The 27,421-nt window shown below is 41.3% G+C and overlaps 1 protein-coding gene across 2 annotated transcripts; it reads left to right on the forward strand.

Moving 5' to 3' along the window:
• The first annotated feature begins 334 nt into the window (after window positions 1-334).
• On the forward strand, window positions 335-26,864 carry RBM27 (RNA binding motif protein 27). 2 transcript variants are annotated; one of them, XM_086758683.1, is made up of 21 exons: window positions 335-698; window positions 3,305-3,423; window positions 4,263-4,387; window positions 6,741-6,847; window positions 7,431-7,624; window positions 8,481-8,738; window positions 9,313-9,546; window positions 11,014-11,148; window positions 13,293-13,442; window positions 15,402-15,549; window positions 15,851-16,004; window positions 17,184-17,447; window positions 17,568-17,696; window positions 18,558-18,680; window positions 19,208-19,282; window positions 19,393-19,557; window positions 19,984-20,088; window positions 20,195-20,386; window positions 22,360-22,446; window positions 22,894-23,004; window positions 23,655-26,864. In XM_086758683.1, exons 1-21 carry the CDS (start codon window positions 640-642, stop codon window positions 23,739-23,741), a joined length of 3,021 nt encoding a protein of 1,006 aa, XP_086614809.1. In that variant the 5' UTR covers window positions 335-639; the 3' UTR covers window positions 23,742-26,864. The 2 variants fall into 2 exon arrangements, with proteins under 2 accessions (XP_086614809.1, XP_086614810.1); XM_086758684.1 differs by lacking the exon at window positions 13,293-13,442 and having other exon boundaries at window positions 337-698.
• The last annotated feature ends 557 nt before the right edge of the window (window positions 26,865-27,421 follow it).

Genomic DNA, 27,421 nt, shown 5'->3' on the forward strand with positions numbered 1-27,421 from the left:
TGCCAAAGCGCAGGCGGCGGTGGCAGCGCGGCCCGGCCTGGCGGGGAGGCAGTGCCCCTGCCCGGCGGCAGCACAGCCGTCCCTGTGCGCAGCCCCAGCCGCGCTCCCGGGCCCCGTGCAGTGGCGGAGCCAGGCAGGGGCGCGAGTCCCCAGGCCGGCACACACTCTCACCGCCACCCCCCTCCCCGGCAGAAACCTCGGAAAAGGGAAAAATAAAATAAATCCAGCTGCTCGCGCCGCGGAGCTCCCGCCGGGCCGCTGGGGGCGCCAGCTCGGCGGACTGCCCGGGCGCCGAGGTGCGCTGCCGCTTTAAGAGCACCCCCAAAGATGTCGCACCAGAGTTCATGTGCTCGCTCGATCTAGCCTGCTGGTTCTCCGCTGACCTTCGGGACGGGCCTTTCGCAGATGCTATTGGCTCGCAGCGTACGAGCGCAGCCGTCTGATTGGTGAGCGGCGGCCCGGTCCCGCCCCGGCTATGCCCAGCAGGTTGCGTTGCGGGCTGGCGGCTAGTTCCTGTAGTAGGCCTCAGCGCGGGGAAGGGCCCGGGGCGAGGAACTGCTGCGGGGAGCGGCCGGGCCGGGCGGCGATGGCGGCGGCGGTGTAGAGCCGCGCCGAGCCGGGCGGGGCAGCGGGGCCACCATGATCATAGAGAACGTGGACGCTCTCAAGTCTTGGCTGGCCAAGTTGCTGGAGCCGATGTGAGTGTGGGCGGGGGTTGGGCCGTCCCGGCCGGCGGCGGGGCCGGGGCAGGGGCAGGGCTGCTCCCCGCCGGGAGCGGGGCGCGGAGGCCGGGCCGAGCAGCGCTTTCCAGCGGCCCCTGGCGCCGCGTGCGGGGCCGGGCCCGGCCCGGGGCAGCCCCATGTCCTGAGGCCGCGGCGGGTGGCGGGGCCCGGCCCGGGGCCGCGCGCGGGGCTCGCCCGGTGGGCAGCGCCTCTGAGCACGCGCTGGGTGTGCGGGAGGGCCCGGTTTAAAGGGCGGGGGCCGAGCGTGGCCTTTTGTCCCAAAGTCCCCGTGCCGAACCTGCGCACAGCCCGGGTGCGGGCCTGTAGCACGGCCCGTAGAACAGAGGTGCGGGGCGGGGAGCCTGTCAGCGCAGAACCGGGAGCGCCTGTCCGCTGGAGAGGCGGGGGACCCGTGGCGAGGGGGCCGGGCGCTGGCGGTGTGTGGTTTTGGGGGGGCAGGGGCCGGGCGCTGGCGGTGTCTGGTTTTGGGGGGGCAGGGGCCGGGCGCTGGCGGTGTCTGGTTTTGGGGGGGCAGGGGCCGGGCGCTGGTGAAGGCCGCGGTGTTTCTGAGAGCGCTTCGCCCGCGGCTCGGGTCCGGCGGGGTGCTGGCGGCTTTGTCTGCAGCACGGGCCTCGCAAAGGGAGCTCGCGTCAGTGAGGAGCCAGCCCTGTAGCTTCCACAGAGAGAAATCAGACCCGTTTGAAGTTGCAGGACATGCATTTACAATGTGTACCCAACTGCTATTTCTACAGACGTTTTTCTATTTTTGCATTTTAAGTAGACCTTAGAACTTCTCAGTTGTAGTCAGTAAGTAGCAGCGCTTTGAAACTTCTTCATTACTTTCTTTTTTTCCTTTTTTAAGATAATGGGTCTCTTCGATACTTGGTCAAATCCTCCTGAAAGTCTGTCCAGACTGGAGCGTAGCCTCCGTAATCCACCTTCTGTTGTGCTGTCCAGCAGTCCTTCCGTACCCAGCTGCGCTGCAGGGACTTGTGTTGGAGATGAGGGTTCATGGCAGAGAACCTTAGAAGTTGCTAGTGGGTGCCGAGAGTCGAGGATTCAGGAGTGTAAATACAAAATGTTTAACCAGGAGAACTATGCACCTTGCGCATGCTCCGATAACGTGTAACATAATGTAATGCCCAAGAGAAACTCATGTATGGAGCAGGGAATGGGAGTGGTTATAAAGTGATGGATCGTCTACTTTATTTTAAATTGAAGGTTTATAGTCACTTGCATGTGACCGCTAGCAGCCAATACATTACATACAATTTATTTCTTTTTGTGGGTGTGTGTGTCTAAGAATTGTAAAATCTATAAATTTGTGGTTTCTTTGTTGTTAATTGCTCCATTTAACATGGCTTTCATCGGATGTTGGAAACAGCAAGCAAACTAATTTGGAATATTGCTGCTTGATTGGCTGCTCGCTGAGGGATTTATTTTCTCTAACCACTTGTCCTCTGTGTGGTTTTTCGCATTTGTTTGCTTGTTTTCTGGATTTTTTTTTTAACTTGAGATTATCTTGAAATCTATATACTGTATACTATTTCCTTCTTTTTCCATCGTTAATGTTCTTAAAAACCACACAATCCGCCCTCTAAATCTTACTGTTAAAAAAAAAAATCTTTAAATCATCAAACTGGTTTAGGTTCCTACCTACCATCTGATAGCTTGTATCTACATCTTTTGAGAGAGGCAAAATGAGGAGCCATTGCTTAATTATTTGACACTGTTAATCTAGTTCATACTTTGAGTGTTTTTCTAGTAACTGAATGGTGGAATCTGGAGCATTATCCAGTTTAAAGATCAATGGCAGAGTATTGCTGAACAAAGTTGGCTGTCTTTGGCTTTCGCAAAGCTAGATAAGGGCTTAGGTAGTGTGCCTGGTGGATCTGTATTAATAATTGCACCCCTTTAGACATTTTACCAGTTTTAAAGGATTGATGCAAAATTTGTATGCATGGAAGTTGCCCTTGGGGAGGGCAAACCCCAGTGTGTTAGGCTCAGTAACTCAAGCTCTGCAGAACAAACCCGTGTGCATAGCTAATATGTGCTTTTGTGGTGTGTGTTTCTGAACTACTTTTCATGGTAATGTTTTACTACTTTACAACCATTTTAATACTTCACAGTAGTTGTGCAGTGACTTTCCTGGTACTTGCTCTGCTCTTCTTGTACACTCCTACTTGGTGCTGGTTGCTGTGCTTAGGGGAAGTTAAGAAACAATGGCATCTGCTCAGTTGCCATAGAATTGCATCTTTCTGTGAAAAAGAAGAAAGGTAGTTTTTCCTAAGCAGAGCTCAGGAAGGAGCAAAAGAGTGGGAACATTACGAGGTGTGGTAGGGTGCAGGGTGTGCCAACTGAAATATTGTGCTGTAGTAGAAGGGGGAATAAAAAAAAAAAAAAGCCCACCCCACCTTTGCTGGCTCAGTCATCGCAGTGCAGCTGTGTTGGTGCTGGATGTCAGAAAAGCATCCGATGTGTGTTGCCAGCTTTTCTGTGGTGGCTCTTCTGTAACAGTGATTGTCCAACACGGGAGTTTTGGCATACTTCAGCGAATCAAGAATGGTTCTTTCTCTCAATAGATGTGACGCAGACCCCTCAGCCTTAGCCAACTATGTTGTGGCGTTAGTCAAGAAAGACAAACCAGAGAAAGAGCTGAAAGCTTTCTGTGCTGATCAGCTGGATGTCTTTCTGCAAAAAGGTACTGTGCTCTCACCACTTTATCTTTTCAATGGATTTAATTTCACTGGGGGGAGGAGGAAGGGTGCTACACCATTGTCACCTTCAAAATACTTGTTATCTGTGAATTGAGTGTTTCTTAGGGTGTCAAGGGATAAAGATCTTGTAATGTAAAAAAAAAACAGTAATAATCTTAAGATGAAGTTTTGTAGCTTGGTCTTGTTCATGGTGGTTGGGAGGAAGTACTCTGAAATAAAAGGTGGCAATTTCATTTTAAAGCATCAGTCATGGTGCCAGAAGTTTCGCTAACAGATGTTTGTTAACTTTGGAAGACCTGGTCCATACTGCTCTTTCAGGCTTCTGGTGAGCTTCTCGTAGCGGTTTGGTTCAAATTCAATGTTTTAAACAATCTGAATTCTGACACTCACTGGGGAAGCTGTTGTGCATTTCTTTGTGATCTGATGTTAAACGGGTGATTAGTCTTTTGGGAATGATTTACACTCATAAAAATTGCTGAAAAGAGGCTGCTCACGGTAGCTACTGGAATAACTACGGACCTGTTCCTTGATCATGAGCTCTGATCACACTTGCCCCTTAGAACGTTTCAAAGTTGTAAATGTGATTGAAGGAAGAGTCTGTTTCTGTCTTTGATAAACCTGATTAATTTCTTCTTCTAGATAAACAGCCCCAAGTTCCACAAATGTAATTCCAGCTCTTCGAGTGGAACTGATGTTCATTAATCTAAGATATTGCTGCTGCTGTAAGCAGTCCACCTGGATGACTTTTTTTCAGGAAGTTCTCTGGTAAATCTAACCCAAATCTCTATGTTACAGTATTTTTTTTTGTGTTCTGTATCCACAGAAACTTCAGGTTTTGTAGATAAACTTTTTGAAAGTCTGTACACAAAGAGTTATCTTCCTTCTCTTGAACCCGTGAAAGTAGAAGCAAAGCCTGCAGGTCAGGAAAAAGAAGAGGTCAAGGAAGAGGTAACATTTTTTTTGTCTCATTTTAAAATTAGCCATCCTGTACATTTGTGAGGCAAAATGTGAAAGAAAAATCCACTTTGTTGTGACAAGTGATCTCTATGATCTCTGTGCATCTGAAGAAAAATGGAAGGTGACCATTCAGACAAGAACATTTTAGAATCCCTTTGTAGAGTCTATCTTTGATCTAGATTAATAGCATTCAGAAATCCTATTCGCACATCCCTAACAATACAGGCTGATAATAATTTGGAAGGATTTAAGAAAGCGGGAACAAGCGAAAACATTCCAAAATGTTTCCTTTTCCAATTTTGTATATTCTGTCAGGAATAGAAATTATTTTAAATGTTTTCTATAATATTTAAAATCGGTGAAATATGATGACCTCTGTATTGAGGGATAGTTACTTTTAAAAGTGAGGTAGCATTCATTTGCCAGCAGTTCTTTCTTTAAGTTTTATTGACAAAATTGAATGCAATCAAGTTTTGGAGAAAAGTGAAGTAATATTTCCATAGTTATCTAAATTTCTCTGTATATTGTGTAACCGTCATCATTTGTCTAAGATGTATGTCTTTTTTTCTTCTAAGTTGGTGATTTTTCAAGGGAAGAGACCTCTTCTCTGTGTCTGTAGCATCTTAATGTAGCAGCTTTGAGAGAGAGTTGGTGAAAAAATTGCTGTAGAAGTAAATGTTCTTTATTTCTGTATACTCTCATCGTGGTTTGCAATGATACTTTAGGCTGAATATGTGTTTTAATTACTATAGGAAAGATGCAAATAAAGTCAGAAAGTATATATGAAATTCTAGTCCTTTCCCCTTGCTCCGGGAATGCTTATGTCATCCAGTGTTAAGAGCAAAAACTGTTGCTGTCTTTAAATGGACCACAGGGAGTGTTTTTTTTTTCTGACAAGTACTCTGAATGGGGATTCAGATCTATACTTTTGTCTGTGAGCCTAAAATAACATGAAGGAAAGACCTTGCTGGAGTTGTTGTTCTGTCTTCAGAGGTAGAACTAGCTGATGGTCACGAAAATGACAAATAATTGCAGGTGGAAATCTGTTGGTCAACTGAAACAGAGCTGGATTGTATTGTGTTGCGGAATGCAGGCCCTTATTTGACAGTGTGATTCATCAGTTGATTTAAATTAAAGGTGCTGTTTAGTTTTTCTTTCCTTTCTGATGTCCTTTTTTATCTGAGAATGAGACTTGGAATTACCATGACAATTTATGGAAGTAGTATTGGTGATGGGAGTTCATAATTTGCAACTATGAAGGACTTTCACTTTAATAGTTTTCCAGTCAGTTCTCAAACTGCTAATTAACATTTGTAAAAATTTTTTTTAGAACTACCTTCAGCTCTGGTGGGGGAAGAGGGGAAGGTTTTGGAGGTTGGGCTGGAGGTGGGAATAAGGCAAAAGAAGCTAAGACAGCTTTGTGGGACAACTTTACAGGAGCAGGACATTGAGCAGCTATTTCAACATCAGTAGGGCCTCGATTTGTCATATAGCTCAGTGTATTATGTGATTCCTGCAAATGCAGGACACAAAATAAAGCAAGTGTAGAATCATAGCTAAGCCTAGGTTGGCAGGGACCCTGATATCGTGTGATACCACCTTATGTTGAAAGCAGGGCCCTGTGTTAGGCTATCCAGAGCCCTGTCAAGCCAAGTCTTGAATATTTCTACCAGTTCTCCCCAGACAATACTAAACAAGGATGCAGAAAGCCGTCTTTTTGTTTTCTCTTAATTGGAAAAAAGTCTTTTAAAGGTTATTGCATGTAAACTTTTGCCACCAAAATTTTCAGTGGCTTCTAGGTGGTGTTAAGTGACAGCAAAGGCCGCAAAAGTACAAATGGGTTCAAAGTGATTTACGGTAGCAGTACAGCTGACAGACTTCTAAAACTGCTTTTGTTGAGGCCAGCAAGGAATGTGACCAGTTCAAGCATGTGAATGGCTTTTTTTGCTTTCCAGTATTTATTTCAGAATGTAAACTAGTGACGTATCCACTTGGAGAAGTAACTGTCCTTAGCTGTGTTCCGGTTACGAGATTCAGAAAATACCTCATTTGTAGAATTGCTTACTCAAACTGACAACATAGAGAACTTATCTTTCATGAATCCTATTTGAGAACAAAATATCAGAGTGGTCTTATTTTAGGGCATCTCCTTTGCAGAAAAACCTGAAAGATTTGAAACAAAAAGCCCAACAAGCTCTAGCGCTTGATTACTTGTTGTGCTTAAGTATTCTGTGTGAGTAATACTTAAATATTGTTTTTATATGGAATGCTAACTGTAACTTGAACTAAATCTTGGTCTATTTTCTTCATTGAAAAAAAAGTTACACTAGTTCTTTGTTGGTAGTTGTCTCTTAAACAGAATTTTCAAGAGTCAGTTGAAGAAGAACGGGATAGCAGGAAAAAGAAGTATTCTAGTCCACAGAGGAGCCGTACGGATTCCAGTGAACAAAGGTTAGTTTTTGAACCAAAATACTAAAATATTCTTCTGTATTTGCTGCCAATCTTTATATATTTTTACCTCATAGGTAGTGATTTTTCATAAAATCAGCGATTTCCTCCATACTTTTATCTATCTGCAATGTATTACCTGTATGCTGATCACATCCATGAGAACCCTTCACTGGAAGTGTATCTCTTCCAAAAAAAGACAGTATTTTTCAAATGTTAGTACCTAGGAATGTCATCGATTCCATTTTTTCCCTTGATATATAAGCAAAAATCATTGTGGGGAGGGTCTTTAGGGATTGGGGCAGGGGGTGGTTCACACAGTGTCAACATCACTTTTGAAACGTGTTCCATTTTGGTCATCTGACTTTTTCACCTTTCCAGTTCTTCTTAGTCTTCCCTTTGCTGGTTTCTACAAATCAGTGATTCAACTTTGAGATTCTGTACTTTTCTGTGTGATTTGGGAAATTTTGACTCTACTGTTTCGCTGTCCAAATTGGATGGGAAGGATAAACTGTGTCTTGTTGCAAGCTTGTTTTTTAATTTGGTTTCTCTTTTCATAAACGTGATCTACATATGTGTTTTCTAGAACCAGAGAGAAAAAGAGAGATGATGGAAAATGGAGGGACTATGACAGATACTACGACAGGAGTGACTTGTACAGAGAAAAATCTGGCTGGCGACGTGGCAGGAGTAAAAGTCGTAGTAAAAGCAGAGGGTTAAGTCGAAGTCGTAGCCGCAGTAGGGGTAGAAGCAAAGACCGTGATACAAACAGGAGCGTTGGTGAGTGCCTACGGTGCTGCTTTAGGAAAACATCTGATATCAGTGATGTGTGGTGACTCTTACATGCTATATCATCTACCAAGCTGTAGATGTCCTTGAGTAGCTTGAAAAAATTTTGAGAACTTTGTGTTCCTGAAGTTATTAATTAAGATGCTGTTCTTCAGAGTAGAATAGTTAAGGGAATTGTTTTCTTCTTTGCTAACCTCCTAATTTACCGACAGGTGTATACGAGTGTGGTATTTTTGTGCTGTGTGCGTTGACAAAGCTGTTGATTTTTTTTATTCTTCCTTTCTGCGCGCCACCACCCCCCCCCCCCCCCCCCCCCCCCCCCCCCGCCGCCAAGATCAATATTTTTGCAAAATAGTGTTGCCTTCTTTTTCACTTTGTTACTGTGTATTTTTTAGAGAAGGTTTCTTTGTAATTGAAGGTGGTTACCATGTGATCCATTATTCTTCTAGGGCTAATTCATGTCAGTTGGAAAAATAAGAGGCAGAGATTACACTGGATTTCGACGCATGTTAAGACCACATTAGTTAAGGGCAGGGGGTAGGTTTGTTGTTTAGGCTGTTTCTTTTTACTTTAAAAGAGAGGTCTGTAATCCGGAATGGAATAACAAGTGGAGGAATGGATGCATTTTGCAAAGAAGATATTTAGATTTCTGAAGCTAAAATCCTGTTTGCATTGTATTTAGTTCTTACTCCGTTGGTAAGACTAAGTTCCTTCAAGAACAGTTTAACTTGCAGAATATTGAATATTTAAGGAAATGTTTGTACTGTTGCATAATATCTTTTTTCCAAGGCTCTGATATACAGAACAAAGCATGAAGACTTTACCTAACTTTTTTTTTTTTAAACAGAGCACCGAGAGAGATCAAAATTCAAAAGTGAAAGAAGTGATGTTGAAGGCTCGTATAATCCAGTTCCCCCGTCTCCCAGTAAATCTACTGAACAGTATTCCTCTGCACAGTCTATTCCCAGTGCTGTTACTGTAGTTGCACCTGCGCACCATCTTGAAAACACAACAGAGAGCTGGTCAAATTACTATAACAATCATAGCAATCCCAGTTCATTTGGCAGAAACGCTCCTCCTAAAAGAAGATGTCGAGATTATGATGGTAAACTGTTTCTTAGTTTTCCGTTTTGTAGCTTGTTTCAGTTATTCTGTGACCTTTTTTTTTTTTTTTTTTAAAGGTGTTCACTAAATGTAGGCAGCAAGTCAAAATGCAGTAGTATGTGCAGTATACCTTGTATGTAAAAGATGCGTGTATGACCCATACTTTACTGGGGAGATAACTAGTCTTACTGGAGGCGGTTTAATGATAACCTGGCAGTTGCTGGATAAGAACATGTGGAGTTTGTTTGCAGTTCTGTGTGTGTTGGGCAAGTATTTCAACCACTGGCAGTTCTGATAAAGATTGCAATATATTTGTTTAATATAAAACAGGTGTTAGTTCTAACTTTTTTCCTCCACCCCCCCCAACTTTTCTAATGGATGCATGAATAATCTAATTTGAATTATTTTGAATCCTCATCTGATAATGTAATGTTGGTTCAGTGATGGCATGTTTTCTTTAGTAAGACATTCCACGCTGACAACTGGTTTTTGTTGTTGTTGTTGTTTTTTGTTTGTTTGGTGTTTTGTTTTGGTTTTTTTTCCTAAAAAAGATTATTAAATGTCCTGTTTTGCAGAGCGAGGATTTTGTGTACTTGGTGATCTTTGCCAGTTCGATCATGGAAATGATCCTTTAGTAGTAGATGAAGTTTCCTTGCCAAGTATGATTCCTTTTCCTCCACCACCTCCGGGACTTCCTCCTCCACCTGGTATGCTTCTGCCACCTTTGCCGGGTCCAGCTCGTAACATGAGGTTGCCAGTTCCACAAGCTCATCCGCAGGCACCGCCTCCTGTTGTGCTTCCTGTACCAAGTAAGTCAAAACATTGTTCTGTTTCTTTACGTCACCAAGTTAAAATGATGGCTTTATTGGAAAATCTACGTGCATTCAAAGTAAGGAGTTCAAGTTTCTTTGCTAGCTGTGTGCTATTCAAAATATTGCCAAAATAATTCTGAAAAATCAGCTTGTAAAATAGGATGTTCCTAGCACTCCAAATTGAATTAGATAAATTGAGCAGGGAAGCGGACGAAGGTATCTTCCAGATTATCTAATAACGCTGATGGTGTTTGGATTGGTCACTGACAATTGGATTGCTAGCTTCTTTTTTCCCCCTAATGCAATAATGTAGAGATCTAATCTCCCAAAAGTTCTAATACATTTCTGTGTTTGTGCTGTACTATGTATTGGTTTTTAGTAGCAGATACTGGATATACCCAAGATCTATTTTAGCTCAGCAGTGATCTCTAAGACTGTTTAGCGGTTTTTGTTATCTTACTGCGTCTTTAAATGTGAAGTCTATGAAGAAATAGATACGTGGTTGCTCTGTTTCAGTACTCTCTATTCCAGTAACACAATTCATCCTGTGATAGTTGTGTCAAATCGCAGCAGCTGTGGGATGAGAAACAATTTTACGCTCTCTGATTGTAGTTGTGTCCTGGTAGGTTGCGTAGTGTAACTCAGTGCCCTTTTTGGGGTGTACAGTATGTAGAATTGTAGAATAGAATCCCAGAACGGTTCGGGTGGGAAGGGGCCGTTAAAGCCCATCCAGTCCAACCCCCCTGCCAGGAGCAGGGACATCTCCAACCAGATCAGGTTGCTCAGAGCCCAGTCCAGCCTGACCTGGAATGTTTCCAGGGATGGGGCATCCATCCACCACCTCTCTGGGAACTCTGGGCCATTGTTCCACCCTCTCAGTGTAAAAAAAATTTTCCTGATGTCCAGTCTGAATATACCTCCCTCTATTTTAAAAGCATTACCCCTCGTCCTATCACAACAGGCCCTGCTAAAGAGTTTCTCTCCATCTTTCCTATAAGTAGGAATGTATGTATTGTGTCTGGTGCAAACAAAGCAAAAATAGCTAGATAAATTCCTTGTCTGTGAATGCCTTTTGCCCTGTAATTCTTTTTTTAGAACTCTAATCTAAATGTTGCTGATATGATCTCTTGCTCTGAGCAAGCCTTGATTCTCGATGGCAGAGCTGAGGGAGGAGCTGCTGTAGGTAATGCAAGCTCTAACAATAATAAACCTCTGGGGAAGAAAAGACACTTCTTTTGTTGTTGTTCTTAAAGCTTTGTCCTCTCTGGGAAAGAGAAAAGGTGTTGGAATCAGAGTAACTTAAGTGAGCAGGGCTTCTCCACTTACTTTTACTGTAGTGGGATTGTAAATATTTACAACCGTGACCTTGCTCAAAGCAAGGCTTAAACAAATTGCACTGAATTATTTGCATGTTTTATTTCTGGCGTTTTAAGTGTTTGTGATCTATCTATGGTGTCATTGTAGGACCACCGTTAACACAGTCAAGTTTGATAAATAATCGTGACCAGCCTGGGACAAGTGCAGTGCCCAGTCTTGCACCCGTAGGAGCAAGGCTACCTCCTCCTTTACCCCAGAACCTCCTGTATACAGTATCGGAACGTAAGCAAATATCTTTTTTCTTTTTCTTTTTTTTTTTCTTTTTTTTTTTTTTTAAATCTGCTTGAGATACAAGTTTTAAAATTCCTCTGTTGATGTGTGATTAGAAATTATTAGCTCTGTCTTCCTCCAGTACATACAAATCTAAAAAGAAGTCTGATGGCTTTTCTTGGGGTTGGTGCATCATCTGCTGTTACTGTGTGAAATAGCAGCAGTGTTCTGTCACTGTCTGAGGAAAGATCATTTGTGGGGAGCTTCGTTTGGGTTTCACATGCTCAGAGCAATAAGATTGTTGCATAAGGAAGGGATCCCTTCATCTTCAAGCGGTTTAGTAGAACATCAGTAGGCAAAAGATGCAAACCTGCAATTACTATTTAACTTGGTCTTTATACCTATCTGGTTTTGGCTACTGCAGATGAGAGATTTGTTTGGGTTTGGTTTTTTTAGCTGTGTATCCCAACAGTCTCTACAGTCTTCATACACAGTAGTACTTTCTTTCTATCTTTTTTTTCCAGAGTCGACTTAGTTTTAGTTTTCTAACTTAAAAAAATGAATGGCTTTCAGTGGACATGTCCATCTTCCTTAACAGAGCTCAAATTTTTAAAAAGTGGGATTTTATGAGAGGAAATAGCAAAATACCTGGAGAGCCCTAGATTGCTCAGTTTAAATCCAACATTTATTTCATAACGAAAGGAGTAATGGCATTTCCATGTTTTGCATGAGCGAAGTAAGATTACTAAATCTCAAAGTTTTATAAGATTCCTGTCTGGGCTTTTTTTGTTGTTTTGGTTTGGTTTTTTTGCATAAATATTCTGAATTTTATTCAAAGAAGGGCTCTAGTTCATGGTCCGTGTCATTTCCCTTGCATTTCCCTTGTGATTTCCATGCTTTTCAGAACTTCAGTCACTCGCATATCTTGTTAGATAATCTGTTCAATTATCTCCAAATGCATTTGGCGTTTAGATGTTCCCATCTGATTCTTTCAGCTTCAGAACTTCTTCTGATGGGCAATTCTGTCTGTCTTGGCTCACAGGGCATTACTGACTTCAGTTGCACTACATAATTCTGTTCTCCAGCACATCTGTGAACACTCTCATGTCCTGTTCTTGGACTGATACAGTAACAACCGCTGGTTGCCCTCTTGCCGTCAGTCATACACCGAATCCTGGAGGCGGAAGTTGTGGTTCAGCTCATGCAAGGTTAATGAAAGATCTTGGCAGAGTCTGAAGCTAAACTGTAACACATCAGTATTGAAATTCTGGGGTATCTGTTTTGAATTGTAGAGTCTTCGTTGTTGCTGTGGAATAAGGAGCTGATGTTTAGAGTGCTTCAGGTCTGTCACGTCCCCTTGTAGAGGCATTCATACATCATGCCAGGATGTACTATGTTTCTGTGAAGGCTTTTCATAGACTTTGTTCATTCTAGTTCCAGTACAGCTTTTTTTCCTTTTTATGCTTGGAAAAATACATCATCCTTGATTTGGACCTTGGCCTGGAGGAACAATAAGAGTCAATTCTGTCATCTTGTGTTCTCGTGGTTACTCCTCTTAATTAAAATAATCATTAGTACCTTACTGGAGTTAGGCAGCTGATCTCACTCTTACATAAATTAAGAGAATTTAATGGGTAAGTATTGGTCAAATTTCCTGATTTCTCTGCTTTCTTTGATTTGAATTATTTAGGTAGCTTCTTCCCCAAAAATCCTTTTCTGAAGTAAACTAGACTGTTGGACAGCAAAGACTGAAAATCTTTTTGCATCTAAGGGCCTACAGAATAAATACTCAAATCTTTTGTTGCTTCCCTTGAAACACTGTTAGATGTTGTGAAAGCTGTTATGCAGACACCTCAGTCCTTTTTCAGGCAGCTCATCAGCAATACTCAATTTTTGTCAACTAGGCACTTATGACAAACAGTAACAATCAGGTTGGGGGAAAAAAAAAAAGAGAATATGCCCAAATAGATTTGGGCATAAAGTTCTGTTGAGGGTTTTAAATGGCTACACACATTGGCTGTACGACCTCTTTTCTCTCTTCTTTTCATCCAAAAAACTTCGGATTCTTGGACATCCATGTGTTTCCTTAAAGGAAAATTAACCCTGAGTCTTAAACTCATTTAAAAAATTCTTTCATTTCTCTCCTTTTTTTATAGATACATATGAGCCAGATGGCTATAACCCTGAAGCTCCTAGTATTACCAGTGCTGGTAGATCTCAGTATCGACAGTTCTTTACAAGAGCACAAACGCAGCGTCCAAATCTAATTGGCCTAACATCTGGGGAGATGGATACAAATCCAAGAGGTAGGAAGGGTTTCTAGTCATTGCTGTTGCTATTTTTGTCCAAGACCGTCAACACTTATTTTCCCCTTTTTCAGGCTGAAAGCAATAGTTTTTCTCACTGATCTAGTACTTCAGAGCAATTTTCAGACATCTCTGCCTTTTTTTAAATGCTAATATGACAGTATTACAGTCAAAGCAGCCTTTTTGGTTAAAAATAACCACTTGCTTGTGAGTGTTCAAGGTTTTTTTGCTTGGTTGGTTGGGTGTTTATTCCTCTTTAGCCTGTGAAGGCACTTTTTGGGTGCTGGTTGCTTCCAGAAAGGAAATGGTGCAGAAGGATGGCTTTAACAGTACGGTCTGAAGGCTGCTTTTGGTCTGCCAAGGCTTTGTGTAGGACCTGGGGCACAGAGGCTGTGATGGTAGTGAAGAAGGGAGCTATCATGCCATTTTTTTGTACTTGGTGGTCTGACGCTGTCAGCCACATGTTCTCTCTAGAATGAACGTTGCAAGTAGCTTTCTAGTTCTCCTAGCCCATGGAAATCCCACTTTGCATTTAAGTAATTCTGAATCCTGAACTGGATGACTGTGGATGTAGTGTCTTAGTGGTGACATGTAGAAAATCTGTTTTAGGGGAGAGAACAAGTCAGGGCTTTCTAAGGAATTTTTTTTTTCCATTAGCATAACTTTCTTTTCCCCTCCTGCTTTTCCTGCCTCAATCCTTAAAAGAAAAGTTGTTAAATTTCAGTATTTACTGTTACACTCCAGTGTTTCTTATTCAGTAGGTAAGAAAGATTCCCCCCTCCGCCCCCCCCCCCCACCCCCCAGTATTTCCTTTCAGTGACTCATCCTATACTGAATATAGTTAAACATTATTACAGAAATTGCTGTTGCTGTTTTCATCTTAATGAACATCATAAAGGCAGGGTTGGGGCTTTATTGCTGGCCCTCAGATTTTCTCTAAGAACCCACTCCAGTTGTAAGGCACGGGTGGGTAAGCGGCGGTGGTGCTTCAGGCCACTTGTTTTACTGTCTGTTAAACGTGTGTGAAAGGCTTACTCTCAAATCATCCTCCAAAGTACAATTGAAACTGTATGCCAAAAAATGCCCAGTTCTTGTTCTCACCAGTGTAATCAGCAGAGTTCCGGCATGTACAAAAGCCATACAAAATTGACGTATAACTCAGACTTCTTTTTAGGAGTTGAGTATTTGGCACGCACAGGAGATGAACAGTAATAGCATGATCTTAAAAAATGTTGTAAGTAAATACTTGGCAAATTGTGATCTAGTGCTTTAGCTTTGTGTTCACAGAAGTTGCTTCAAACTTTAAATCTAGTGTCTCTCAGAGTATGATTTCCTGCTGTAGTTGTGCCTGATTAACAGTTTGTTGCTGAAAACTGGTTGGAGGGGTGACAAGGGGACAGCAGTGGGAGGAACCTGTTCTTGGTCACTTTTTCACTGACGGAGGTTAATACAGGGAAGGCTGGTTGGTCAGCCCGTGCCACGCTGCGGAACTCTGACCTGCAGTCTGGGAACCTAGCCTTGGGGTTTTGTTTGTTTCTCCCTTGGTGGTTTTTTGTTTGTTTGTTTCTCCCTTGGTTGGTTTTTTGTTTGTTTGTTTCTCCCTTGGTTGGTTTTTTTTGTTTGTTTGTTTGTTTCTCCCTTTTTTCTTTTCCTGCAGAATCTGAATTTTCAGTAAGTGAAAGATGAAGTTTTAGCTTTGTTTCTTCTAGCTAATACTAATCTTAAAAGTCAATCTCATCCCTGCTGGCTGGACTAAATGTTTGTTTTCCTCAAACTGTTTAATTAGGCTAGCAAGTGATCGCTGAAGTAACTTCATGAAGAAAACTGATCAACTTGATAAAGTCTTTCTAATTTTTATGTTTTTATAGTTCAGTCCTGGTTTGTTGCTTAGGTGAAAGCTTTTCTGATGTCTCCGTTGATGGTATAATAAATAACACGGGTCTTTTTCCTTCCCTCCAGCTGCCAATATTATCATCCAGACTGAACCTCCCATTCCCATTACAAATAATAGCAGCAATGTAACCAGAGTTGTCCTTGAACCAGACAGCAGGAAAAGATCTCCAAGTAACATGGAATGTCCACCATTAAAGAAGCCATGGCTGGGAAAGTAAGAATTAACAAGCGCGGTTGAGAGATTGGAACGCGCTTTATTGCTATCAATGCTGTGAATATAGCTATTCACCAGTCCCTGTAATTTGAGCTGGTTGGGTCAGAAAATCTGTGTTCACACAATATGGAGACTAAATATTTGGTGGTGGGAGGAGTTCTTTCTTGTTAGAAAGAACTCTTGTCTGGAGTTTGTATTTTTTATGAGGAAAAATAAGTATTAAATGTGCATTAATATTTGCTGCCTTACTTAAGTATATGTATACCTGTTTGAATTACTATGTTGCTCTCATTTTCTCTAGGCAAGCAAATAACAACCAGAATAAGCCAGGATTTTTGAAAAAGAATCAGTATACTAATACAAAATTAGAAGTTCGAAAAATTCCGCCAGAATTAAACAACATTACACAGCTCAACGAACATTTCAGCAAATTTGGAACTATTGTAAACATTCAGGTAAAAAACAAAGTTCAGTTTTATGTCTGTGTGTGGGTATTTTGTTTTCCCTGGAGCCTTCTTGAATGTTGTAGCTGAACTACATTCCTTGAGAAATCTTAATGGAGGTTAACTGGGAGAGCAGGTAATCAAATTCAAAAAAACCTTTTCTTGGTCCGCTCTGTATTATTATCTTGATTCTGAGAAAGTATATTGGCTTCTGCCCTCATGAGGCCTTACTAGATTTGAAAGGCTTGCAAGTTTAGCAGTATCTAAAACAACTCAGTTTTTGAGTTAGTTATGTATCATTTTTTAAAGAGCTCTTCTAACAGTTTTTGTTTTGTATGATAGTCCTACAGTATCTCATAGTCAGGATTTTGACAAAGATGCTACGGGAGAGTCTCTATATGAATCAGTTTATTACCACTGTGCATCCTAGAACTGGCTCCAGTTCAGTGGTGTTCCTTGCAGTGTAAGAAGGGGAAATGCACTACATAAGCAAAACACAGGTAGTTACATGGTTAAAATAGCATTTATTTCTTTTTCTAGACAAAACTGTCACCTCTTACATCCTCAGTTAGAGATCTAAATAAAAGACATATTTGGGAAGCCTCTACATTTCTTAAGTTGATAACTTTATGTCTTGGCCCAGAAGATGCTGTGGTGCTTTCTGCCCCTCGATAATGAAGTAATGTGTTTGAAACATGCTATCTCAATCATTGTACTACAAAGTTCAAGTTAGTTTTTTATTCCTGTGATTAATTTTTAGAGAAAATAGTCTTATTCAGGACTGTTAGATAGTGATTCTTTGAGAATGTGGTGAACCTTTGCATAGTACATCCTCAGACAGCAGTCTTTCAGGAGGTTAGACTGAAGAGCTTCGGAGTCAGCACTAGCGTCTCTTCAGTCATAGCCCAGTGGCAGTTCACAGGGCTTTGGGTAGATTGTGCTGTTTGGTGGAGGAGTCTTTTGTTATTTTAGTTTACTGTAGCAAAGTTTACTTGCTTTGCTGCAAGTACGTGTACTATTTGCCAAAAGGTACTTGGCTTTAGTCACACAGAATGTTTTACGTTTATTTTGAGCTGTTAATGCCATTGGATATCCCACTCGTTATTGCAGAATATTTGTAGATTGGTTTGCTGCTGGTTGAGATGGCTTCTTCCTTGAGAAATAACGCATTCTAATGAACTCTTGATTTAGGTTGCTTTCCAGAACGATCCTGAAGCTGCTCTGATTCAGTACTTAAATAACGATGAGGCTAGGAAGGCAATTTCCAGCACAGAGGCAGTTCTGAACAATCGCTTTATAAGGGTACTGTGGCACAGAGAAAGTGAACAGCAGCCCCCACTGCTGCAGCAACCGCAGCAGCAGACCCCCACGCAGTCTCTGCATCACCAGCTTCACCTTCAGCAGCAAGCCCTGGCCACGCCACCAGCCGTAACCATGCACAGCAATCTGTCAAAGGTATCGTGCTGTTGTAAACTTGTCGTTGGGCGATGGAGGTTATCGGTGTTCCTTAATGACTGCTACTTTTAAAAAGCAGAGTGTATAATCTTTTGTTTTTTCCTATCCATTGGTATACAGGTGATGAATAAACCAGTGGCGTCTGGTGCCTATGTCCTTAATAAAGTCCCGGTGAAACGGCGCCTTGGAGCAGGAGGTGGGAACCAGCCTGACTTAAGCCAGCCTGGGGCTGTGGTGGAAGACTCTCAGGTGTGTTTATGAAGGCTGACCATCTCCACGCTTTCGGTTGGAGCTTTGGCCTGTTAGCCGAGAAGGAACTAGCAAATAGAACTTGCAAATTGTTCCCAGTCAGCTCTGTTTCTTGTCACTAATGTTCCATGCAACCATTGTCAGTCACTTCTTCCTAGTTTCATTGGCTGTTCAGATAAAATAGGGACAATGACTTCAGAAACAGAGTATCAGTATTTTAAGCAGCATAAAATATTTTTGGCAGTGCTTTATAGTAAACAAATTTGACAGCCTCTATGTGATGTCAGCTTTTTGCTGGTGAATCTAATTGCTTTACTCAGTGATTTTTGAGCTTCTGCTGCGGTGAAACAGTACTGCTCGAAGCTTATAAAATACTTCTGCATAGAGTTCAAGCTGATACAGTTTAATTTGCACTTATATCTTAGTGCAGCATGTGTGTTTGGCCACAGAGAAGTCCTTTTAAGAAAGGAAGTATGCAGGCGATTTTCCCTGCCTTGTTTGATCAGAAAGTGTGATGTTAGGCTGTGACTGTGAAGCTGAATGTAATGGAGATGACCGGCTTCAGTCATCTTCCTAGTGGGTGTCAGGATACAGAGGGAAGTTTGGATGAAGAAGGAGAGAAAGTATCTTTTGCAGAAATCTTGTTAACAGCTGATTGCTTCAGCTGATTGCTTCTGAGCAAGCTGACCAATGCCTTTATGCATGTGTTTTAATTGCCTTGATCTTTTTGTCTTGCTGCACAAATCTGGAAGTTTGTGTTTGTGTTTCACAGAATACATTAATCTAAAACTCATTGATGGTATATCACATTTGTTTTAAGCTATTACATATTTGTATGTGTGTGTGTTTTTACTATTTCAGACATTTCCTACTTCTACAAGCCACTCAAAAATGGTTTACAGTTCTTCAAACTTAAAGACATCTATGAAGGCTGGTGCAGGGTCTAAACCTCACGATGTGCAAGAAGCCCTTAAAAAAAAACAGGTACTTCACTACTCGCTGGCTGACTGACAGTGTAGCAATTAAAGTGCTTTGTAAAAAAAAAAAAAAAAAAAGGTTTGATAGGCAACTTAAACTTGAGATACTGCTGTATGGCTTCCTACATTAGTGTAGTTCTCATCATTATCAAACTGTCTTGCAAATGCACGTTGAGGTTAATCATGGATAAGGGAGTATTCCTTTTGGGGTGTCTTACTTGACACGCTTCGTCATGTGTGGGTTTTCTTGAGGCATTTATCTGACTTTAACCTCTGCAGGTGTGAGACACTTAAATGACAACGTAGGATATGTTTCTTAAGAGGTGTCTGAAGGGGGCAAAAATTTAGTAGAATGTTTCATAGCTGGAAATTAGCAACTTTTTTTTTTTCCAGATTAGATATGTGTGTCTTTTGCAAACTAGTAGTTTTCATTAAGGCCTTCACTTCTATAGCCTGAAGGAGAAAATTATCTATATGAGTACATGTAATGCTAGACTGCTTTTTACTGATGGAAATAATTTTCTTCTCACATAGGAGGCAATGAAACTCCAACAAGACATGAGGAAAAAAAAGCAGGAGATGTTAGAAAAACAAATAGAATGCCAGAAGGTAAGTCTGGAATGTCTTCTAGTAAATATATTCTGATTTTGTAGATAACCTGTCTGTTCAGTGTTGTTTTTCCTGAAATTTTATATTCCTGCTCTTTTATCAATATATAGATGTTGATATCCAAGCTGGAGAAAAATAAGGCTACAAAACCAGAAGAGAGAGCAGAAATAATGAAGACATTAAAAGAACTATCAGGAAAAATATCTCAGTTAAAGGATGAATTAAAAACGTCATCTGCAACCTCTACACCATCAAAATTAAAATCCAAGACAGAGGTATTTATTGCAGGAGACACTTGCCCACCTGTCTTTGTAACTGTTTCTAGTATTGTGTCCTAAAACTCTAGCAACATTAGATCAAAACACTTCCAAGCAGTATTTTGAATTTGAGAGTGAGAGCCACGGACAAGCAAGCTGTGGTTTTAAGGAACTTGAATGACCTAGTTTTGCATGTAGCTCATTCAAGCTTGTTCCAATTCTGAAGCAGAGAATTCTGGGTTCTTCCAAAAATTGGTTGGGGGAGGGACATGGAATGGCAACGAAAACAAACTGAATTTAGAGGAAAGTATGGGTATTGTGTGCTGATCTGTCTATATCATTTACATAAATGTATTGCTGAAGAAGTGGAATAAAACATTAAAAGCACACATTACAGTCCTGCTTCTCCCTTCCATTTTCTCTTCCTGCACCTTTTTTTCCAAGGCACAAAAGGAACTTTTAGATGCAGAACTGGACTTTCATAAGAGACTCTCTTCTGGAGAAGACACAACTGAACTGCGAAAAAAGCTAAATCAGCTACAAGTAGAGGTGAGTCTGTCTAGATTGATGCTTTTAGTGTATTTATGATGTGTAAATGTTTTAAATCCTTTCAAACTGAGGATGGCATTGTACATTCTTTGCCTTCTTTCAACAGGCTGCCCGCTTAGGCATTTTGCCTGTTGGTCGGGGAAAGACAGCGCCAGCCCAAGGAAGAGGACGAGGACGGGGTCGTGGTGGAAGAGGAAGGGGCATGTTGAATAATATGGTGGTGGATCATCGTCCCAAAGCACTGACAGTTGGAGGCTTTGCTGAAGAGGAAAAAGATGAATTGTTACAGCACTTCTCTGTAAGTATGAGGTCGCATTAAGAAAAAAGAAAAACCTGAAGAGGAGAATTGTGGCCAAACGATAAATCTGAGATTAAGTAGGTAACCGGTACCCTGGATGTGTGCTGAAGAGAGGCATGCAAAGAACTTTGTAAATAACTGTTTCTTTTCCAAATTCCTGAAGATGTAAGTCTTTGATTTGTTTGCATTAACAGAAACAAAAAGACTTCATCCTGAATTAATGGAACAGGCTATGGATAAGCAAACAACTTCAAGAGTTACCAAGGGTGTAAATGTAATGTCTTCTGTAGCTGCTTTACAATAGCTGCCCAAGGCATTCTTTTAACGGGAAAAGCTAAATGGCTTATTAATTCTGCATTAAAATAGTTTAAAATAGATGTTAGAAGGCTGAAAAATACATGTCAGCATCTCTATTCACAAATTGTTTTTCAGATTAGCAATACCATTTATCTTGTTTCTCTCTACTGAAGAAGCAAGGCACTCTTTTGCTAAACAGGACATCAGTTTCCAAGAGCTTACATTTGTTTACAAACTCATGGTGGAGCAAGCAGGTTGCTAGTTTGCAAGCTAAGTTAACGGTTGTGTTAGCTTCATAACTAAGTTAACACAATAAAGGAAAAACTGATTTTACATTTCCCTCAGTTCTTTTCCCAGAATGAAATGTTTTCATGTGCCATGCTAGTACGCTTCTCGGAGAGATCATGTAATACCTTATAAATAGACCTGGCATGAAATCTAAGCTTGATCAAGTCACTTTGGTATTTCTGGATGCTCCTTGCATAGCGAGGATGTGGAAAACTGATTTTGTAGAATCCTGCCGTTTAGAGCTGGATACAGAAAAGCAGTAGAGTTCTGAACTGGTAATCTGAAAGTCTGTTTGTGTCTGGTTTGAGTGGGAACAGACAACTCTGCAGTTCTTCATACAGTGGGGTAAGCGTTGCTCTTTGGGGAACTGTTACTCTCTGCTTTGGCCTCATTGCTTATCAGAAACTTAGAGGCCATTACTGCTGCTTTGATTAGGTCAAGTCAGTGAAAAACAATGTCTCGTTTGCTTAAAAAAACCAGCCTGCTTTATGGTATGACAGCAGTGCCGTGAACCCTGGGAAAAGTCCTAAGAGGGGACCAGGGTGCCTTTTTAAAAAAAAAATCTTTGCTTTAATTCTATTTCTGAGAGTTTTCATGTTTCATGGGTTTTTTTTTTCATTTTATTTTTAGCTGTCCTTAGCTGCTAAAACCAATAAACGCTTTTACAAACAACTAGTGCTGTTACTCAAGCTATTATCTTACTGGCTTTTAAACTACTTTTCTTCTGCTATTCGTATGAAATCTCAAGTTGCCTACAGTTTTATTTTGCACTGCTTGTACTCCATGCACAAATCCTTCTTTTGTTTGCTTGTGAAGTTTGTTTGGTTTTGTTTTGGTTTTACTATTTAATCATCATTGCTGTGGTCTTTCCAATTTTCACCATTCTCCAGTATATAAATTCTAAAAATGCAAACTTCTTGTTAATCTAGCCGTACTGGATTATATTTTTTCCTCCTCCCAGCAGTATACTTAAAGAATGTATTCAGGAGCTCTGTAGCAAAATTTGATTCCTGTTGCTGAAATCTCTTTTGCAAATTAACGGCCTCTAAAGGACTTGTTTAACAGGTCCGAAGTAGTACAACAGTGAAGGGCAGAAGAGAATGAAGGAAATAGTGAATTCAAATAATTCACGTCTGAGCTATAAATGAATACACTTATTTCCTTTCCTCCTGCAAAATAGAGCTTCACTTACTAGAGTAACAGTAAATCTGAGCTGTTGCCCAAAAATCCAGGTAAAAATGCTGCAGTGTTGCTGGATGACGCAGCTGAATTTCTCTGCCCAAAAAATCAGGTTTCGGTGGCACTTCCATGCCCTGCAGTTGTAGGACACCACAATCCTGCTTTTGGAGGAGAGTATTAGCACTGTTCCTAATCGATTTTTCTCTCAGAAATTTGGAGATATTGAAGATCTTCAAGAAGAGGATTCCCCATTAAGTGTTGTTCTCACTTTTAAATCTCGCTCAGAGGCTGAGAATGTGAGTAGAATAATGGTTATGTATTTTTCACAGTTCTAAAATAAGAATTGTTAACTTGTCTGCCATTGTAATTTAACGTTTAGCAGGCTTTGACCCCGCTAGTCTGAGCTGGATGGTGTGGGTGCCGCTACTGCGTATGGTGTCGCTAAAGGGGCAATAGCCCTGTTTACCTTGATAGGAACGTAGGTGTTTTGCTGATAAAGGTTCGGTGCACGAACGATTCGGAGCTCTGTTAATCTTTCCAGATTGCTGTTAGATTATTTAGCAGATTCCGGTTTGAGTCAAGTTTCTCTCGAAAGACTGAAGTGGATGACTGTGGCTTACATGTCTGAGATGTTCAGATGTGTATCTGCATGATGTTCACGGGGTCTAGCTCTTTGTTGACCATCTTAAAAAGTCTTTGCTTGATCATCTTCTGAAATATATTCCTTTTAAAACGCAATCCAGGCTGCTAACCAAGGATCCCGGTTCAAAGACCGAAGGCTACAGATATCCTGGTACAAACCTAAGGTACCCTCCGTGTCCACGGAAGTTGAGGAAGAGGAGTCTAAGGAAGAGGTATGAAAATACGTTAAAAACCTAATCTCTCTTCTAGAAATCTAATAGCTGAGAGCTCTTGTAGGATACAATTTTCTGTTACTGAAGAAATTTCATAAAAGATGGGTTTGCAAACCAGAAATGTAACTGGTTTTGAGTAGTCAAATGTTTTCCACATTTTGAAAAAGGGAAAGGGGGGGGGGGGGGGGGGGGGGGGAGGAATCCACTTTCTGGATGGGATGCTGATTTGTCAACTATGAAAATAAACCTCACATTTTCTATGTGCAGGCTGCTAATTTTTTACTTCACTTTATTAACGCTCCACTGTAGGATAAGTTACGTATATTCTTTCCTGTAATTATGAACACATTCAGCTTTGAAAGGTTTTTCTGTCTCGGCATTTAACACTGCTTAAAACTGTTGTTTCGGAGAGGGAAGGCGGTTGTTTATTCCTGCTTCCTTTGAAGGCTGGCTTTCTTTTCCTTTCTTGCTGTGTGAGGCTGCTGTTCTTCCTGTAAAACTTGTTGAGTGTAACTGGGTGTGTTTCTGTGAAACTTATGGTAAACAAGAACCTGATGCAACGCAGCATCGGTTGTACTTTGTTTGACGTGTTTCCTACGATACAGCATGGAAGTTCTCTCTTTAAAAGTACCGTTTTTTTCTTCATCTAGGAGACTGAAACCTCAGATTTATTTTTGCACGAAGATGATGATGATGATGATGAAGATGAGGATGAATCCCGTTCTTGGAGAAGATGAAACTTGATGTTGGAAATGTATAATTTTAGGAATATAGTTCAAGCTACATCTTTTAAACACTTATTTAAGGAAGTTGATGAGCCAAAAAAAAGCTTTACTTTCTTTTCCAACCACAAGATTTAAAGTGAGCAAAGTTCGTTACAAAAACATTTCGGATGTGGAGCTGTGATACCAAGCTAGCCAAAGGCCCAGTAACGTTTTACATAATTATCACGCTCACCAGGGTGGTGATTTTTTTCTATTTAAGAAGGGTAAAAAATGCGAGCGGGAGGAAAAAAATTAGTATTTTCTTGTCCTCTTTTTGTGTCAGCTGTATTACCTTGTTTTGGGTTTTTTATAATGTGATTGATTTGTTAGTTTATAATTGAAAAGATTACAGGTTTTATTTAGCAATATTATGGGGTTTGGGGGGAAGGACGCAAACTTTCATTAAATGTTATGAAAGAAAAAATTGCCTCATTTGCTAATTGAAAAAGGGTAGCATTTTATTTCATATGGAATCACTTACTGTAGGAATTATTTGTGGCTAGGTTCAGAAATCATTCATTTCAGTATGTTTGAAAGCCACATGGTTTCTATGTAGTACTGCTTTTTGTGAGAGGAGATGGAAGAAGCAATTTAACAGGGTATCGTTATAATATTGTCCAGCTCACTCTGTTTCTTCAAATTCTGCTTCACAGATAACTACAGCAATGACACATACTCGAGTGAATTTTCACTCGCTGTAGATGTTCTTTTCTAGTTTCAGTTTAAGGTTCAAGTTTAAGTCAGACTTTTTGCTGCATTTCAGTATTTGTGAGCATGAATGTAATGAGTTTCCTACTTTCTCAAAAAGAAAAAAAGTAAACTGGCAGTGTCTGCCAGCCAGTAGAAACTCTTCCTCCTCTCCCTGTTCCCAGCTGTTTATGTTCAAACCAAACCCACGGAGTGTTCAGAGCAAAATGCTTTTTAGCCAGCAGCACGTCGGTGTCCTGCCCAAAGGCTGGTGTTGAACCCGTGCTCTAGGTGGTGAGTCTTCAGAGGAGGTTAGAGCTGGTTTGGGGAGGTTTTTAATTTGTCTCCAAGTGTAGTTTTGTTCGCACACATCTGGGTGAACACCATTGCATTCTCGGTTGCCTTATCGTTGCACCGTTTTAAAAACACCCCCCGCACTAACCCCGCCCCCGGAAGCGTGTAGGATAGAAAGGAGGATGACAGGTTCAGATACTGGAGCTGCCCGTCCTAACTGTTACGCAGCTCTTGCGGTTCGTGAGCGTCTTGTCTTGTCAGCGTTTTCCTTGGCTCCAGCCACTTGTACCGCACACTTCAGTACATCTTATGTGCATTCCGTACAAACTAAACGGAAAGTCGGTGCAAAAACGCGCTCCTCTTCTGAACGATCAGGTTACCAGTATATTTGCCAGCAAGTTCCTGGCTGAGGAAAGATACACATCAAAGCCTCGAAGTTGTGATGGCTCTGAACGTAGCTGGTGACGTGGAGTTGAGCAGTTCCCCGACTTTGTGACCCTTTTGCTCTGCGAGTGTATCAAAAGTCAAAGCAGTGTAATTTTCTGTTCCTTGTCAGCTGAAGGGAGTCTGTTTCTCAGCATTGTGTCCCTTCGCGTTGCCACCTCACCTCTTTCTGTAATCAGGGCTTGCCTGCTAATACTGAAGCTAAATTACAGTCATGAGGAAACGAGGGGAAACCAATCCTACATACTTCCAAGAATGTCTCGCTTTTCTCCCATCATCGCTAATGTTGATTTCTTTTAATGTCTGCAGCTCGGTCAGTGTATATTTTGAAAAATCCATTACAACAAACGTATTTGAGTCCTGATAGTTTAAAAAATGATAGAGGGAACAAAAGGATTTATATATTTTTTTGTACAGAGTTTTTTCTTAAACTGTATAATTTTGTAAATATTTTGCTTTTTTGTGTACTAAAACTACCAGCGTATAGATTTCAATAAGAACTGTTGTATTTTTGTATTTGGAAAATTAAAATTACAGTGAATGAATGAAGCTGTAAGAAAAATTGCAGTAGCCTTCGACACACACAGAATGGGATTCCTTTTCATATGGTTTTAGCTCTGAAGTGACACCCGAGTGGCACCCTGCGTCAGGGACCCTTGCCCTGGACGTGCTGGCTGTTCGAGTGGGGAGACAGGAGGGCAGCGAGTGCGGTAGCTTTAGTTAATGATTTTTTTAGCGCTTCATATGATTTTATTTCCCCCCCCCCATTTACCGTCCACACTGGCAGGCTTGCATAAATCCTCAGGTGCCATCCCAGCCACCACTGCTAAACGCTGAGGCACAGGGGTGAGCTGTGCCTCTGAACTTGCCTTGCGTGTGGGAAGCATGAGCCAGGGGCCGTGCAGCGGTGTCCAACTTCTGGCCTGGGAGGAGGAGGAAAGCTGTTCGACCGTAGTTTTGCCAAGGCCCATAGGTCTCCCTGTATTTTCAGGATACTAGGCTGTATGAAACTGTTTGGGGTTTGTTTGGTTTGATAGGTAACACGACAACACAGCCTCCTTCATGGCAACGCCTTCCTGTGGCATTGATGGGTACGTTCAGGGAGCACCGTGGACAAAACGTGTAATCACCAGGGTGGCGCGCGTGCCACAGGCGCTGTGTTCACCGGCAGTGTGGAGTGGGGCGGTACCCGGCTGGGCTTGGGGTGTTAACCCTGGACGTGTGTGCAATCAGTAAGGGAAAGTAACTGCTACCAAGAGTTATCTCCTGTCATTGTTTAATTAACCTAAGCAAAAAGAACAAAGCAAACTCAAGAATTTTAAAAGACAAATCTGAAAACAGCTGCCTGCTTATTGTGAAAGCGCCACTTTTTTAACAAAATCATGTGAAAAGGAATAAAGTTTCTCTTGGTGTATAGTAAACCTGTACTATAGTTTTTACAAATTGTGACCTTGTGTAATAGTATAATAGGAGATACTGTTGAATTTCTAACTGTTTATACATTTAAATTCATATCTGTAATGTTTGTTTTATTGATTACAATCTGAATTTCTAAGATGCATGTTGACTTTTTTGCAATAAAGATACACTGTGGAATGGTTCAAGATTTAGAAAAGACAAAGGCAGTTCTAACTTAAATAAATTGAACAGCAGAACCATTCAAAAAAATTACGACTATCACAAAAAGAGCGTGATCACTTTTATTAGGGGAAGTATATGTGTGAGGGGGGCATTGGCGTGGAACGTGTGTGCAAGTTTGGTTTACTGGAAGGCTCAGTGAAAACTCATGTGTATCAGTGCTCTGAAATAGTGAAATTAAGACAGCTAAACTGATGAGGGAGAGGAATACAGCGGGGCAGGGCTGGGGGGGTCCAGTGAAGGCTACTTTACATTTTGGGGATGGTTCCAAGTTTAACAGAAAAGGAAACGTTTCGTAGAGCAGGGTGAGTTCTGTGGTCTCTGTAGCAGATCTGCGGTGTTGCTGGGTTATGGAAAATAGCGTGGACAAAACATGAAACTGGGTACGTGCACATTCTGCCCCCTTGCAATTTGGTCTGAAAGCTACTTTATTCTAACATTAACTTCATTCTTGGTCTTTGCTTCTTTCACTAATTTATTCCTGTCTCTTTCCTGTGTTGCTTTCATAAATGTAAACGTTCGTTTGTGATCCAGGTTCTTTTAAAGCCTTTCCTCCTGCGTTCTCTTTTCCTGCCTGTACTGTTAGTGTG

This window comes from Chlamydotis macqueenii, chromosome 14 (assembly GCF_036417535.1).
Source record: "Chlamydotis macqueenii isolate bChlMac1 chromosome 14, bChlMac1.mat, whole genome shotgun sequence".
Classification (NCBI taxonomy): domain Eukaryota; kingdom Metazoa; phylum Chordata; class Aves; order Otidiformes; family Otididae; genus Chlamydotis; species Chlamydotis macqueenii.